At 37.1% G+C, this 16157-nt stretch overlaps 1 protein-coding gene across 1 annotated transcript in view; it reads right to left on the reverse strand.

Annotated features, from left to right (window-relative positions):
• phlpp2 (PH domain and leucine rich repeat protein phosphatase 2) overlaps nucleotides 1–16157 on the reverse strand; it is a 66943-nt gene that overhangs the window by 7297 nt on the left and 43489 nt on the right. Inside the window, exons 8-14 of the mRNA XM_079588955.1 lie at nucleotides 13794–14024; nucleotides 8412–8614; nucleotides 8273–8333; nucleotides 5463–5558; nucleotides 3741–3896; nucleotides 1080–1280; nucleotides 825–987 (exon numbers count right to left, since the gene is read on the reverse strand). Of these exons, the coding sequence (XP_079445081.1) occupies nucleotides 825–987; nucleotides 1080–1280; nucleotides 3741–3896; nucleotides 5463–5558; nucleotides 8273–8333; nucleotides 8412–8614; nucleotides 13794–14024 (1111 nt within the window). The remainder of the gene's footprint in view (nucleotides 1–824; nucleotides 988–1079; nucleotides 1281–3740; nucleotides 3897–5462; nucleotides 5559–8272; nucleotides 8334–8411; nucleotides 8615–13793; nucleotides 14025–16157) is intronic.

Raw genomic sequence — 16157 nt, forward strand, 5'->3', positions numbered from 1 at the left:
TATAAAATCACAATAAATATCAAAATGATACCTATAAACTTTAAATATAAAATAGAAACATTAAATCTAAATCAATTTAGAGAAATTTAAGTTTAGAAGTTCCGTGAAGCATCACTATTTTGCATGATTTTACCATTTCAATGTAGATTTAGCATTTCATTTTTAAAAAATATATTACAATAGGAAACAGTTCTTTCAAATTGTAATAATATTTCCCGGTTACACTTTATTTTAAGGTTTCATTGTTACAATGCAATTATACATTTAAGTACTGAGTAATAATAATTGACAACATGCACTTTACTATAGGATTAGGATTTAGTTGAGGGTTAGTTGCATGTAATTATGCATAATTTACTGTCATTACCATATGTAACAAAGACACTGTAAAATAAAGTGTTACCTATTTCACAATCAACTAAATGCAGCCTTGGGTAGCATAGGAGACTTCTTTCAAAAACATTAAAAATATATATCTTATTTATTCCAAACTTTTGACCAGTAGTGTATGAAAATTTGTCTATTTAAGACTTCCATTTAAACTTGGATTTTAATATTTTTCAATGCATGTAGTTTTATACAAACATTTGCAAATCACCCATCATTTATCTATATAAACATGGATGATACCTAATAAACTTTTTATTTGTGACCTAAATTGCAGCAATTGTCTATCCACACATTTAAAACTGGATCTTTTTTCTGCTTTCCATCTGTTCCTGCCACCGGTTGACACTGTGGTTGACCCTTTAGATCCTTTACAATATTTATGACCAGGCTTTCACATGCCCTGGTCATCATATGTCACGCAAACGCACACTGACCTTGATCTCGGGCAGGTTGAGGACCTCTGGGAACACGCTGATATGGTTGGAGTGGGCGATGAGGGTGTGCAGTCTCTTGCAGCTGGACACAGTGGAGGGGATCGTTTTCAGCTTGTTCCCACTCAGATTCAACTCCTCCAGTACCTCCAGTTTACTGAGTTTGCTGGAAACAGAACAAAGGGTGATTTATACAGATATACTTGATCTTTCTTGAATGATGTAGATGGAAGTATACTAGTTCAAGGCGTCAGGTACCTAGCAGGGAAGGACAGCAGTTGGTTATAAGCCATGTGCAAGACCCGCAGGTTCTGATGCCCCACCAGTAGAGCAGCGCAGTTCTCATTCAGGTTGTTTCCTGTGAGATAGAGTTCCTGCAGGGTGCTGAGGCTCTCCTCTGATTGGCTGCTCGGCGGGATTGTCTCCAGTGCATTGGCAGACACATTCAGATACTTTAAACTAGTAGACGAGAAGAAAAAGGAAAGGCAATTTGGTGAATATTGCTTTTTGTTTCATTTAAACAGCAATGTTGATAAAACAAAAAAGCATCTTGGATATAACCAAAGCCTCAGAGCTGCAGTACATCTTTCAGCATTAGAGATGCTTAATGGCTGACGAGTAAATTAACCCACAGGAAATGGAAGAGCTAAGGGCTCTTCTGGCTCATATTACTGTCTCATTGAGCCATATCTTCCTTTACACATCCACGAGAGTTTTTGTAGAAGCCTGTCAGTTACTTTATGCACAGTGTTTTATACTGTATAAACAGTGTTGGGCTCGTTACTAAAAAAAAAAAACTTAAAAAAAAACGAAATGATTCATTACATCCTTTTAAAAGTAATATTAATAACTTCCTGGCAACAGAAATTTGTAACAATAGTTTTCCCATTACACCCTACAGAAGTGGAAATTGCGTATTTTCTCCTCAAAATTCTGACTTGTACAAATGCACCCCTTTGTGAATGTTAGGGTAGCCTATATTTAAACATCCCGCATTTTTGCCAGAGGCTATTTACACTAACTCCGCCCACTGACATCTGGTTGGGCCAGATAAAATGATGGAAGACGCTGCATTGCCAACAGTAGCAATAGTGTAGGGGTAAGGCGGTGGGGCAGAACATTTTTATGCAAATAGACCCGAGTTCGAATGCGTCTTTTGAACTCGCTCTACACCTTTTTTCCATCACATCTCAGATCGGAAAGGGATTTATTTTCAAAAACAATAAGAAAATATTTGAAAAGTGGAAATAAAGTGTCTAACGTGTGTTTAATAATACAATATTTATTGGTTATGGTTAAGAGTAGGTCTAGGGAGGGCTTTACTGTCCCAATAAGGCGGCATCCTTTTAATTATTTTAATAAATATAATAATGTACACTATGTTATTATTGCACACCATTTAATGTACAACAACACCGTGGTGCAAATTATATCTGCCACTATATTTATAAGTATAAATAGCATCTAACTACTATTTAAACTATGTAAAAATAGGAGTATTTTCTTTGCAATGTGTAAATACAATCTATCGCTATCAGCACTTAAAGCAAATAGCCGCTGCCTTAAATGATATCGTATTACTTAAGACAGAATCATAATTTCTATTAATTCTCCACTAATTTAAGCTATCTGTTGAGCTTATTAGCTTCCAGCACCGTCTCCCTGTGTTTTCACTTCCGCGATTGCTGTAATGACTCAAGAGGAAAACCAAATAATTAATAACCCGCCTGTCTCTTCCGATGACAAACTTCCACTACACTTACGCGTTCTGTTCCACACATACCAAAGGAACGTTTCTACACATTAAAAAACCTGAAGCTAATAAACATACAATTACGACAGCATATGATTTGTATGTGATTTTCATGTTATTTGGGCTATTTTTATAAGAAGAATACATGTTTACATGAGAAATGCTAAGCAGGTGTAGCAATTAGCTTAATCTTAAATGCTACAAATAACATATTTTTGCCTCCTCATATGACCAAAATCCACATTAGATCACAATCAGAAGTTATTACAAGCACTCAGTGGTTTACAGTGAGTTTTGGGTAAAAACGTAGTATTAATCTAAAAAATTGTTGTGTGTAGCTTGATGCTAATTGTAGCAATAATTCACCTGTTACCCAGATACGATTATATTTCATGATGTATTTTGGCAAAATAATTCATGTATGGTTGTAAAAAAATTGTTTTTGTTTTGTTTACTTGAAAGATTTTTGATAATAGGTGAACATGATGTATATCTTATAAAAAATATATATCAAAATATTAAATATATTTATGGCCGAGTGAGCAGAAATGCAGAATATGCTAATGCATCTTTTTTATATTGAATATTTAGTTACACACTACTCTTAATTGTTATGTTTACGACCAGTGTGATTTTAGTATAATTTAGACTATCATCATTTTATATATATATATAAATGACATAATCTGATATTTATTTAAAAAGATTTTGCCCAATTGAATAACTTAAAATATATTTGGATACTTTTTGTTAGTAGCTTGACTCTAGTTTGACTAATTTAAATAATCAATAGCTTAGCTACAGTTTCAAAGTTCTGCAACTCTGAGTATATATCTGTAATATCTTCCGATTATTCTTTTCGAAAAGAAGTTTCCAGAGAAATCCCTGGTTTGATAAGTTCCAGTAAAAGGCTAGGAGGTCTAATGAAGAGCTCAAGCAGCAGGGCTAAAGTCCACAGAGCAGAGAGAGACACAGCTGCAACTAGCACTGCACCTGTCACATGGAGAAATCGCAAGAAAGAGAGAGAGAGAGAGAGAGAGAGAGAGAGAGAGAGAGAGAGATAGAGAGATAGAGAGATAGAGAGATAGAGAGATAGAGAGAGAGAGAGAGAGAGAGAGAGAGAGAGAGAGAGAGAGGGGACAGGACAGAAGGAGGGAGTGACCTACTTTAAGGCCTTGTAGAAGAAGCTCTCTGGCAGCTCTCGCAACTTGTTGTGCTGCAGGTCGAGTGTTTCCAGTGGGATGTGGTCAAGCAGGTCAGCCAGTCTCTCCAACCTATTGTTTCCAGCCAGCAGTTTACGCAGACTCAGACTGCTAAGAAGTCTGGAAGCAAGGAGGGATAGAGAAAGAACGAGATGAGAGAAAAAACACTGTGACACGGTTAACATATTCAGTCTTAAATTAGGGTAGAAACTCAAAAAAGGAATATTTTGTCCAATAATTAAAATTCTAACTATTTATTCATCATAATTTATTTCCAAACTCATATATTTTGTTTCTGCGGAATAAATAAAAAAGGAGGGTTTTTTTAAACGAACAAAAAAAGCACCATAAAACTATACATTAGTAATTGTTGGGGGTTGGATCAATTTGCAATTTTTTTCTGATAAAAATTGTGATTGAGCTGTAACATGCAATTTTTATAAATAAACAAAAGGTTAATGGAGGTTTGCTGCGCTTCTTTGCAGGGCTGTAGAATTTGTCCAAAACTTTTGTGATTAATATTAATATATTAAACAAAAATAAAGAACATTAAACAAAATAAAGAAATATTACTTATTGCAATAATTCAGTGTGAAATAAAAAAAAGTATATACCAAAAAAAATAATATATATATATATATATTTTACAATCCAACTGTAAAATTACAATATGAATATTAATTTCTTCATTTTCAAACATCAAGATTTAATTTTTTTATTTCAGATTTAACACATGGAGCTCTTAAATCTTCTTTTGTTCGACAACAAATGTTCGGCTCGCATTTAAAAGAACACAATGCCTTGCTTAGGTTGAGAATTGCACTAAGCCATATCACAAATTCGGTTTCATTTCTATTAATCATGCAGCCCTAATATACATGTACAACTAAAAGTCTTCTGAAGCCAAACAATTGTATTGTGTGAACAACAGACACACATTTAAGTTGTTATTCACTTAAATATATAAAAAAAAAAACTTTTAATATATAATTTGATCAGGTTTGTCATTAGGTTCTTGTATTTGTTGTAACCGAAAACTGGCAAGCTAGATCAATTTTGCAAAGAAGAATGATATTTGACCGCTCCAACTAAAGATTTTCAGTAAACATGTTTTTGTTTACTCACGATATAATATAACCACAGTACGAATTTGCAATGACACGAGTACATAAAGACCGGATTCTCCTTTAAGATGAACTATTCCTTTAAAACCCCAACACAGCGTTTTCATGCGAGGCAACGAGTGCAACACTCACAGTCTCAAATGGGACACAAACTTCAAGCCGCATATTATCTCATTTGTGCACGGCTTTTAGCTCTTTCAGATGCAAATGCCGGAATGTTAATGTGGAATTAGCTGTGAAATGGTGCTTTCATCTGCTTGGCGTTTACATCACTCTGCTTTGAGACAGCAGAGTGGCCACATCAAGCGTCTGCTGATGAACGCTGTCCCATTTCTATTCAGATCCACCGTCTGGCCAGGCAGTCGCTTAACCGACATCATTCAAATCAAACGGGCAATTTTTTGTTGAATAAATAAGTACAAAATGCTGACAGTAAGATTCTGAGATTGGGGAGCAGTAGGACATTTTCTTTTTAGAGGGAAAATGCAAATGCAGTTTATGAGGGTCTGAACACACACGCACACACACACGCACACACACACACACACGTGCACGTGCGCACCTGGCTGGGAGCTCAGACAGCAGATTATGGGAGACGTCCAGCACCTCAATCTTCCTGCTGTCACACACCCAGTCTGGCAGGTATTCCAGGAGATTCCTGCAGGAGGGAAGTGAATTAACTCCAGGCTAATTACATGAGAGCATTAGCATTGTACAAGAATGTGCGAGGTAAAGGACGTGACTGCTGCGCATTGAGCCTCTTGTAAATGAGCTGATGAACATTTGGTACCATTTGCATTACAATGTTCATGTTGCAGTGCAAGTACACTTATAAGTACAGAGCAGTGTTATGTTAGTATTATTTATCTTATAGTATTTCATATTATTTGAATTAGCTTTTATTTATCTTATAGTATTTCATATTATTTGAATTAGCTTTTATTTATCTTATAGTATTTCATATTATTTGAATTAGCTTTTATTTATCTTATAGTATTTCATATTATTTGAATTAGCTTTTATTTATCTTATAGTATTTCATATTATTTGAATTAGCTTTTATTTATCTTATAGTATTTCATATTATTTGAATTAGCTTTTATTTATCTTATAGTATTTCATATTATTTGAATTAGCTTTTATTTATCTTATAGTATTTCATATTATTTGAATTAGCTTTTATTTAAACATTTTAAGTTATGTTTTAGTTATTGTGTTATGCACTTCTGTCATTTTTTTTTATTTCATAGTAACTATTTTTGTGATTTTAATACTTGTTTTATAACGTTTTTAGTGCTGTTAGTTGATTAAAAATATATATTTTCCCGCACATTTTTCTGTAATTAATCGCACCTATCATTAAAGTTTTTGATATATTTTCATATTGTAATAATTTCACATTTTATCTCCAAATTAATGTAGACACCACATAAAGACAGTATATTTTCAATATTTGATCTAATGTGTAGGAAACATACAGAAATAGAATTAAGTAATCAAACACTTTACAGTTTTCACTGCATCTATTATAAATTAAATAGATTAATTTTTATTAAAGCTACAAAAGTTATTCAGTCAAGAGCAGTGTGTGATTTTCACATTTTCTTTTTTGTCTTTGATTAACATTAAATGACAGACAGCTGCGGGTTTATAAGGCTGCTGTCACTTTAAGATCTGACACGCATCCATTTTCTCACAACTCTTTACATTCATTTAAGACTTGTTTAATAATGTTACGCTAGGTAAAGGATGACGGGGGAAATGGATGCTGCGTTAATTGCATTAAATATTTTTTATTGCGTTAAACTGAACAAATTAATTGCATACGTTAACATGTTAATTTTAAAAGTTTTTTATTTGATATTGTATCGAAGAGAGTTTGAGTCTTAAATCAATCTCTATGCGCTCTCAGTGTTTATATTTGTTCTTCATGCCACCAAGTGCTAACTACACTTTTACAAAGGTAGATTTGTCGAGAACGGCAGTAATGTAGCGCGGTTTGCTGAGGCTGAATACTTTGTACGCAACCAAACAGATGCATGCTGCTTGCGTGGATGCAGTCAGTTCTGACATTAAAAGACAAGGTAATTTGATTGGATGTCGTGTATTTGACCTTTTACGGCACTACCATTTTTCTGTGTTTACACTAGATGTGGCATTTTGCCTGTCAGAAATACATGCTCGGTTTTAATGTTATTTTAAGGTGGGGTAAAATTAAATGAACAGCAAAACTCAGCATTTGTTCATGCACCCCCTCTGTCACTTCATGTACCCCAGTTTGGGAACCACTGGTCTAGAACTACAATAACCACCATGTTCACACAGCGCACACAACGCCTCTGCACTTCCCTTACGATTTCTCTTAAAATGGGGACAAGAGAGCTGTCAGTCAAAAAAAAAAAAGGGAAAAAAGTAACGAGTTATTTATTTGAAAAAGTAACTCAGATATTTTGTTGTAAATTGAAAAGTAATGTGTTACTTTACTCATTTACTTGAAAAAAGTACCGTAATCTGATTACTATTATTAGTATTACAAAGTAACGCGAGTAAATTGTGCATAATTGCATGCAACTAACCCTAAAACAAATCCTAATCATAACTCTAACCCTTTAGTAAGAGCATGTTGTTAACTAATATTACTCAGTACTTAAATGTATAACTACACTGTTAAAATCAAGTGTATCCCAATTTTTTATAGTTTTAGTTTACCATAACAACACTAGTACAGAGTTGTACTACAAAACAACAAGGGAATAAATACTATATTAGTTTAGAGAGATATTTGTGATTACACATTATCATTACTGGTATTCCCATTTTGTACAAATGTTGTGGTTATGGTTATTGGTTACACTTTATTTTACAGTAAGTGTACTTATAGTGTACTTTCAGTAAGTACTGGTATTATAAGGTAACTTCATGGGTTAAGTACACATGTACATGCGGAACAGTAGGTAACACTTTATTTTAGTGTCCTTTTTACACATTGCATGTAGTTACCGTATAAAAATAACTATAAATTATACATAAATGCATGTAATTAACCCTAAATCAACCCCTAATCCTACCATAACCCTATAGTAAGTACATGTAATGAATAATTATTACTCATTACTTAAATGTATAATTACACTGTAATACTGACACCTTAAAATAAAGTGCTACCGATTTAATTACAAACATATTTTATTAACTAGCCGCAACCACAAACAAAAATAATTTTTTTGGTTACTTGTGAAATGTCATTGAACCAATTTTTTTCCGATTTAGTCTGGTCAGAAAAAATTACTTGGCGCTGGAAATTGTCGCAACTGATTAGGATACGGCATGTACAGATTACAGAATGAATAAGTCAGTTCATTATATGCTTACCTTGATAGGTCCATATGTGTTAGTTGGTTGGGAACAGGGTAGATGTTCACCGTGGTCAGACCTAAGAAACATAATACAGTGATTATGATAATAATATAATGTAAATCTTTTGCCGTCGAACATTTGTATTTGCACTCACGGTTGTTATTGGCGTGGAGTGTGCGCAGAGTGAAGCCGCTGAGCGTCAGGGATCCCAGCTGGTTTCGCTGACACTGCAGCGTCTCCAGACTGCAGAACGCGCTCAGGTCTAGAGAGGTCAACTGGTTGTCTCTCAGGTCGAGCTGGGTGAGATGTTTTACAGGCTCCAGAGTTTCACTTTTAACACAGCGGAGGCCATTTAACCTACAAACCAAAAGACAGTCAGCTGCAAAGAATCCAAACAGCAAAAACAAGAGAAGAATATAAACAGGAAAAATGCTGTATGTTGGTGGACAAAGAAATAAACATGTGGAGCTCCGAGACACTGAACATTGAGAATATGTCCATGTTATCTTCTATTAATTAATACAGTTACATTTTAAGGTCAGTAAAAATGGTTGTACTAGTATCTTTTGCTTGTGCAAACAAAAAAGCTACATTGTGATAATGCAAATAATTAAATATTATGTAATAATATAATACAATTTAGAAATATTGATTTATAATCAATAAAGTTGCAGTAAATTGTTCGAATGATCCGCACAAATTAACTACCGGTAGTTCAAAAAAATTTATTCATTTGAGTCATGAAGGTCACAAGCTTTCATTAAAATCAGTTTCCAGTTTAGCAGTCTAACAAAAACAGGATTAACACAGAAACACAGAATAAGGGTAATTCTGACATGACAAGTAAACAATAAGTGTGCCGTACAGACACTTGCTAAATATAATTTATAATACATTTACAAATAATAAAGGTAGTATAGGTGGACTCGTGACATTGACATGCAACCAGACTTCAATTCTTGGTGAGCAAGCAAGCATATTTAAACACTCTGAATTAGGGGTGTGCGATATTACGATTTTTGATCGTGGACGATTAAAATGTCTCCACGATCTGCTTTTGAAGAAATATCGTAGGATCGTCCATTTTATCAGTTTGCATTTCTGGCGCCTCCGTCTCAACATACTGTACAGCGCGACGTATATCCACATGAAATGCAGAGGAACGGGACACTGTAGTTCATAAAAATGAATTATTTGCATGTGCTTTAAAGCCTTGCCGGTTAAACATGTCATTCGCTGCTGATGCGCTGTTCTAACGGGCGCTTTTCTGAGCGCAATAGACCCGACGCGCGCACATGCACTAAAAGCCTGTCTAACAGCACCCGTTACTGAACTAAGTTATCTTATTGCGCTAATACTGTCAAATACACACAAGGTTTACATAAACAAAGTTGGTTATGTCTAAAGTGAAAGAACAATAGAAAAAATGAAGAAAAAATCTGCCTTGTAGCGTGTAGACTCGTTGCGCGCAGATCTTAAAGTGACAGTAGCCCTAATAGTAAACATGCTGCCGCTTGTCCTTAAAGGGACAGTTACCCAAAAATAAAAATTCTGTCATTATTTACTCACTCTCTAATGTTGTTCCAAACCTGTATTAATTTATTTCTTATGCTGAACACATAAGAAGATATTTTGAGTAGAGCCCTGCATTTCAGCCCGAGCCCGACGGGCCCCGACTTATTTACGCCCCTAGGGCCGGGCTTCGGGCCAATTTTCACGTCATAGTTCACACGCGGGCCGGGCCTCGGGCCTGTTTTAGGCTTATCCTTCTTTGTATTAAATGTATTAAAATTAAATATGAGAATTTGACGATGGAAAAACAAACATAGAAAGACGTTTTAAACCTATCACACTGACATATGACTGACACAGTCTGCTCGCGCTCGCGCACACACACACGCACGCACGCACGCACGCACACAGGTTTCCCGGCGGCACAACCCAAGATTCGCGCGACCGGCTCGCTCTGTTTTTAGTGTCGCCGCCAGCAGCAGAAATATAGCGAGCGTGACTTCAGCGCAGCTGGAATAGTTCAAGAAAAAAGTACGACTGGATTAAAACCTTCCACTGTGGATGCTGTGATTTTTCTTCACGATGCTCTGTGAGAGACTGTTCTTAGCCATGTTAGGAGGCTGTCTTGTTGGTTTTCGTTTAAAAACTACTTTATTTTCATTAGTCTGTTGGAAACTATTGGAAATAAGAATGGCCATGTTCTGTAGTGAAGACTTGATTTTTGAGGTAAGATAATCTGCATGTTTGTTTTTAATGTAATGCCATTTATTTGATTTGTTTAGATTGTAGGCTATAGCTCATTTCGTTTGCGAGCGCTGTTGCGACTGTGAGCAGCAGAGCAGTTTGCCTCAGCTTTTAAAAAATGATAATAAACGTTTAAACTATAACTGTCTATGTGTGATATGCTTAAGGTGTTTTATGGATTTTATTGTAGCCAAGTAAAGTGTTGATTTGAGAGGCTAAATGGATCAAACATGTTTAACTCGCTGTCGGCTGCTTGGTCGTCAATAAAAAAACAAAAAGAAACCGAACATTTGTCTAAATTAACTTAATAAAGAAATGAAAAGAAACTTAACTAACAAAACGGACGTATTTTAATGGCTGCAAATAGCTAGTTTGCCAGGCTACAGCTGTGTATAAAAAAATAAATTAAAAAAACAAAACAAAAAACGGGCTCGGGTCGGACTCGGGCTGATCATTATGATGAGCTGTCGGACACGGGCCGGGCTAGGGCCTGAGCGTCTCGGGCCAGGGCCGGGCTAGGGCCTAGATTTGAGGCCCGTGCAGGGCTCTAATTTTGAGGAGTGTGGCTAACGGTTGCTGGTCCCCATTGACTACCATAGTAGGAAAAAACTATTATGGAAGTCACTGGGGTACATCAACTGTTTGTTTACCCACATTCCTCCAAATAACTTTTATTTTCAACAGAAGAGGGAGACTTATTCGGGTTTAAAGCGGCTTGAGAGAATTTACATTTTTGGGAGAACTGTTAATAAAACAACAAAATACAAAGAGCATCTCACTCACTCTTGACTGAGAACTTTAATAGTAGTTTTAATAAGAATCAATGTAAAATTTATACAGTGAAGTCGATGTTGTTTTATTTTCATATTTGTTTATTTAATTACTTTCTTCAATGCTGTTAAATACACCTGTAGCTGAAAAAATAAAGCACTGTTTTTTTTATTTGTATATTAAGTTGTGTATGTGTATCTTTGTTCTTAATTTTTAATAACAAAGACAATGACAAATATTTTTTTATCTTCGCCACTTTGGCCTAAATGTCTGTCATTCTTTTTTATTTTATATGTTGTTACCTAAGGCTTTGTTTTTAAAATAGGGACATTAGTTTGGCTGTGATGCTCAGTCACTTGCAAAATAGTAAAACCAACATGAAAAGGAATCGTGATAAAATCGTGAATCGTGATTTTCCTGAAAAAAATCGTGATATGATATTTTTGCCATATCGCCCACCCCTACTCTGAATCGTTCCCTATCCCCTATATAGTGCACTAAGTGCCATTCAGCATGTAGAAAACCGTAACCGTGATCAATTTTAGCCGCAGCTATAAAATCTCGATTTATAATGGAGGGGGCGGGACGCTTTAGATTCTAGAGAACATTTGATTGGATAAAAAATCTGAAGAGAAGCTGAAGTGCAGAGTGATGTCATGAAAATCATTGATCCATATTGGTGGAAGCGTGAGAATGTACGTTTTGAATGCTTACATCTTTTAAATGTGATTTTTTTCATTGTTTTGGAGCACACTAGCTTATAGATAACAGTAAGGCTAACATATTAAATACTAAAACCCCCCCAAAAAACGAACGACTACCCGTTACGAGAGACGCCACACAGTTCGCTAATGACTATCACATCCGAATGATAAGGGCATTAAACCTTTCTGTTTCTCGCAGTCCCCCCCATGAACTCAAATCCCCACTCACATACTGTTTGCACACTTTCTGCCCGTGGGATCGGTGTATGTGAGGAATCTGAGTGGCGACTCGTGTCAAGTGCAGTGGGATAATCCAGCAGGAAAAACTCTGAGCTTGTTCAGGTGACAGACGCCTCCCTCTTTCCCGCTTCAGACCCCGCGTGAGTTCCCACCACAGCTCAGCTCTGTGTTATGAGCCTGGCTGGATTTCTAATCCACAGCAGGTGCAGTCAGGACCCAGAATATCCACAAACCTCAGTCTGTTTCTCTCAGGTGAGTCACAGACTGGGAGCTGTGATCAAAACCACAGGCTGTTTAAAAATGACTTTATGAGAAGAGCAAACGTGACTTTGTTAGCGACAGGGCAGTCTAGACCTCAGACGACCGGCCCACAGTCCGTTTACTAAACGTCTGATGCATTTTGCACTCAAAAATAGCAAACGCAGACCAAAATCAACATTTCCAACCTTTTATGAAATTGTTGTTTACAAGGGTTGATACAATAATGCTTTTGAAGATAAAATAAGATGAAATATCACTAGATTTGTCAGTTTTCCAGATTAGTGACATCAAATCTTTTTTGTTGGAAGAACTTGCACTACTGTTCAAAAGTTTGGGGTTGATTAGATTTTTTTCCCAAATATTTTTTTTAAAGAAGTCTCTTATGCTCATAAACGCATTTATTTGATCACAAAAAGTAATATTAATATCAAATATTATTGCAGTTTAAAATAATTGTATTCAAATATATTTTGAAAATATTTCAAAAATGTCAGCATCATTACTCCAGTCTTCAGTGTCACATGATCCTTCAGAAATCATTTTACGGTAATATGCTGATTTGCTGCAAGAAACATTTCATATTGTTATAAATGTTGAACACAGTTGTGCTACTAAATATTTTATATTCTTAACAATTAGTTTTGGATTCTTTGATGAATAGAATGCTCAAAAGATTTTTTTAAAATCAAATTATAAATGTCTTTACTGTCACTTTATCAATTTAATGCATCCTTGTTTAATAACTTGATTTAATATATATATAAAAAAAAATCTTCCAGGCCCCAAACTTTTGAACTGTAGTGTAGAAGCAGGAAAACTAACTCTAATTTCCACATTTCGTTATTGGTGGAGAATGCCAGGTCATTCTCTTTTTTTCTTTTTTTAGCACCTATTATCTATTGTTGTGGTGTGATACAAAAACAGCAAACCGTGGCTGGATGCTTTATGTGTCAGACAGATGGGCATTTTCAAAATGGGCTTTTTTTTTGCCAGAATAACCTACAAAGAGGCCCAGATTTGAATGCTGAACTCTGGCTGCGTGAGACTAGCGACAGGGCCACCAGTGAGAACAAACAGAGCTGTGCTGCTGTCAACTCTGTGATTTACTGATAGGTGATCTTATTACATTACTATTGTATATTGATCCTGCATTATGCATAAAGTCTGAGCTGAGAGTAATAACATACTGACAGGTGACAGACAGAAGAGAGAGAGAACGGAGGAACAGAAGGAGCCCGGCAGTATGACGCACAAAGATAGATGGATAGAGAGAGAGAAAGAGGAAGATGTTTCTAATAGCTCACCGTAAATCAATACTCTTAATGTGACTCATTCGTAGCAGACTGCACAGATTCAGAGTCTCCACCCTGTTCCCAGCCATCGCCAGCTTGTCCAGGGCACAGAGCCGCTCCACCACCACGGGGATGTGAGGAAAACCGTTGAAGGAAAGTCCCAAGCTGCAGAGCTGCACGAGGCTGCCCAGCTCCTCTGGAAGAGAATCCAAGCGATTCCCATCCAAACACAGCGTCTGTAAGCTGAAGAGAAGAGATAATGGTCTATGAATTCACAGCCAAACAGACTCGCTTTTAAGATATGGGAAATTATAAAGTGGTTACTATTAAAAATGCTGGTTTGTCAATACTGTTTATTTGTTAATATTTATAGCTGTGGGGGTTTAATAGTAAATAGCCTATTAGCAAATAAAGATAAAAAAATATATATATATTACATAGATGGAAAACTTTCTTGGCTTGACCATCTTTTTAATTGCCCCAGATCCCAACCTTTTGTCCATAATAGTGGACTACAATACCACTTACAGTTATGCTATATTATAACTATATTTCTTATGCGAACCATATTTCTTATGTGCATATATGCTATTATTAATAAATGTAATTGTTTATTAAACACTGTTGTCTTTTTTGTTCATATTTCTATGGCTAAAAACATCTCCCCTTAACTGTGGTAAAATTACCAGAATGCATTATATTTATATATAAGAATTCATGGCCTCTCTTATAATGTTGCTTTAATAAATGAACCATTATATTATATTATTATGCAGAATGCATGGCCTCTCATACAATGTTGCTTTAATAAATTAACATATATGAATGATAATATAATATATGATTTAATAGAATTTAATGTAACTAAAGTATATGTTCGGTTTAATTTTTTTCCTAGTTAGCTTCCCTGTTTGTTAATTAGTTTCCTTAGTCCCTAATTCCCACACACCTGTTCTGTTTCTATTTGATTACGTTCTCTGTGTATTTAAACCCTGAGTTCTGTCTGTTCATTGTTCCGTCAGTTTAATGTGGTTGTGTCAATTTATTTCTCCTACAATCTCCTGTGTATTCCCAGTTCGGATTTATTAAAGATTATTTTTGTTCCTGAATTCCTACGTCATGCGCTTCAGTACAGTCACAGCCGTTAGTTATTTCCCCATTTTTTTCTCATTAGTCTCCCAAGTTACTGATTGATCAGGTATTCTGTTCAGCTGTGTCCTGATTACTTCCCTTTGTTTGCCTCATGCATTTATACCCTGAGTTTCTGCCTGTTCCTTTGTCCGTTTGTTTATTCAAGTGGCCACAGTTACCCGTTACAGAAGGACGGACCCTCATATTGAGTATATTTAATCAAAATGGACTTACCAGCACTGAACCTCCTCCACCTCCCCGAAACGAGGAATTTGATGGAGTATTTGGGCTGGATACTCCAGCACGTAGGACTTCCCCTTACAACCCAGAGCCCAACCAGCCAAAACCCTGCCGCGATCCAAGAGTCATTGCTCCTGAGCCTGAGCCTCAAAACGAGCGTCTGACCAGGTGCGAGTGCCGGCAACGTCGCCCGTCCTCTATAATTCTCCTGTGCTTCCAGTATGCCCTCCCAGCCTTCCTCTCCTGCCACCTCTTCAGACCTCAGCCTGTCCCTCTGATCAGTTTCCGATGTCCCCCGTCAGCCCCTCCACTACCTCCTCTCTATGATCCAACTCAGGGCATCCGTTTAGCCGTCTGAATGTGTGGATCCCCTGGCTCCCCCTCCAGCCGTTGTTCCTGCAACGCTACCTCGTCCTGTCGTCCAGGTTCCTCCGCTCCTCCAGGGACTATCGATCCTCTGGCTCCACCAGGTTCCCTCGATCCTCTGGCTCCACCTTGCTCGGAGGTCGCCGCAACAACACCAAGGACTTAAGAGTCATCCGCTATGCTCAGTCTCTCCACCCCATGGCTCCGTCTGGCTCCAGCCTCCCGCTGGCTCTGCCTCGACCCTAAGTCGCCCCGTCTCCACCTCAGTCCTCCGGTACCCTGGCTCACCCTCAGGGGATCATTGCTGCTGCTCTAACCGCGGCCTCCGAAGCCTGCGATCTTGCTCTGGACCATCTGCTCTTCGTCTGCACGTTGGGCTCCTCGACCATTGGCTCCATCATCATCCCTATAGGGTCATGGCTCCTAACTCTTTCAACTCCTCCAAGCTGAGCTCTGGGCTCACGTTGGCCTGCACCTGGTCCTGGTTCCTCCTTTGCTCCTCCCACCGCCTGTGGCCGTTTCTGCCTGTATCTCCGTCATTGGCCAGCCCTTCACCTGCTCCTTATCCTCCTCCAGAGCTCCCACCCTCCCCCATCAGTTGGACCCTACGCCGCAAGGACACGCCTCACCATAAGGGGG

Source organism: Phoxinus phoxinus (assembly GCF_949152265.1).
Source record: "Phoxinus phoxinus genome assembly, chromosome: 2".
NCBI lineage: Eukaryota > Metazoa > Chordata > Actinopteri > Cypriniformes > Leuciscidae > Phoxinus > Phoxinus phoxinus.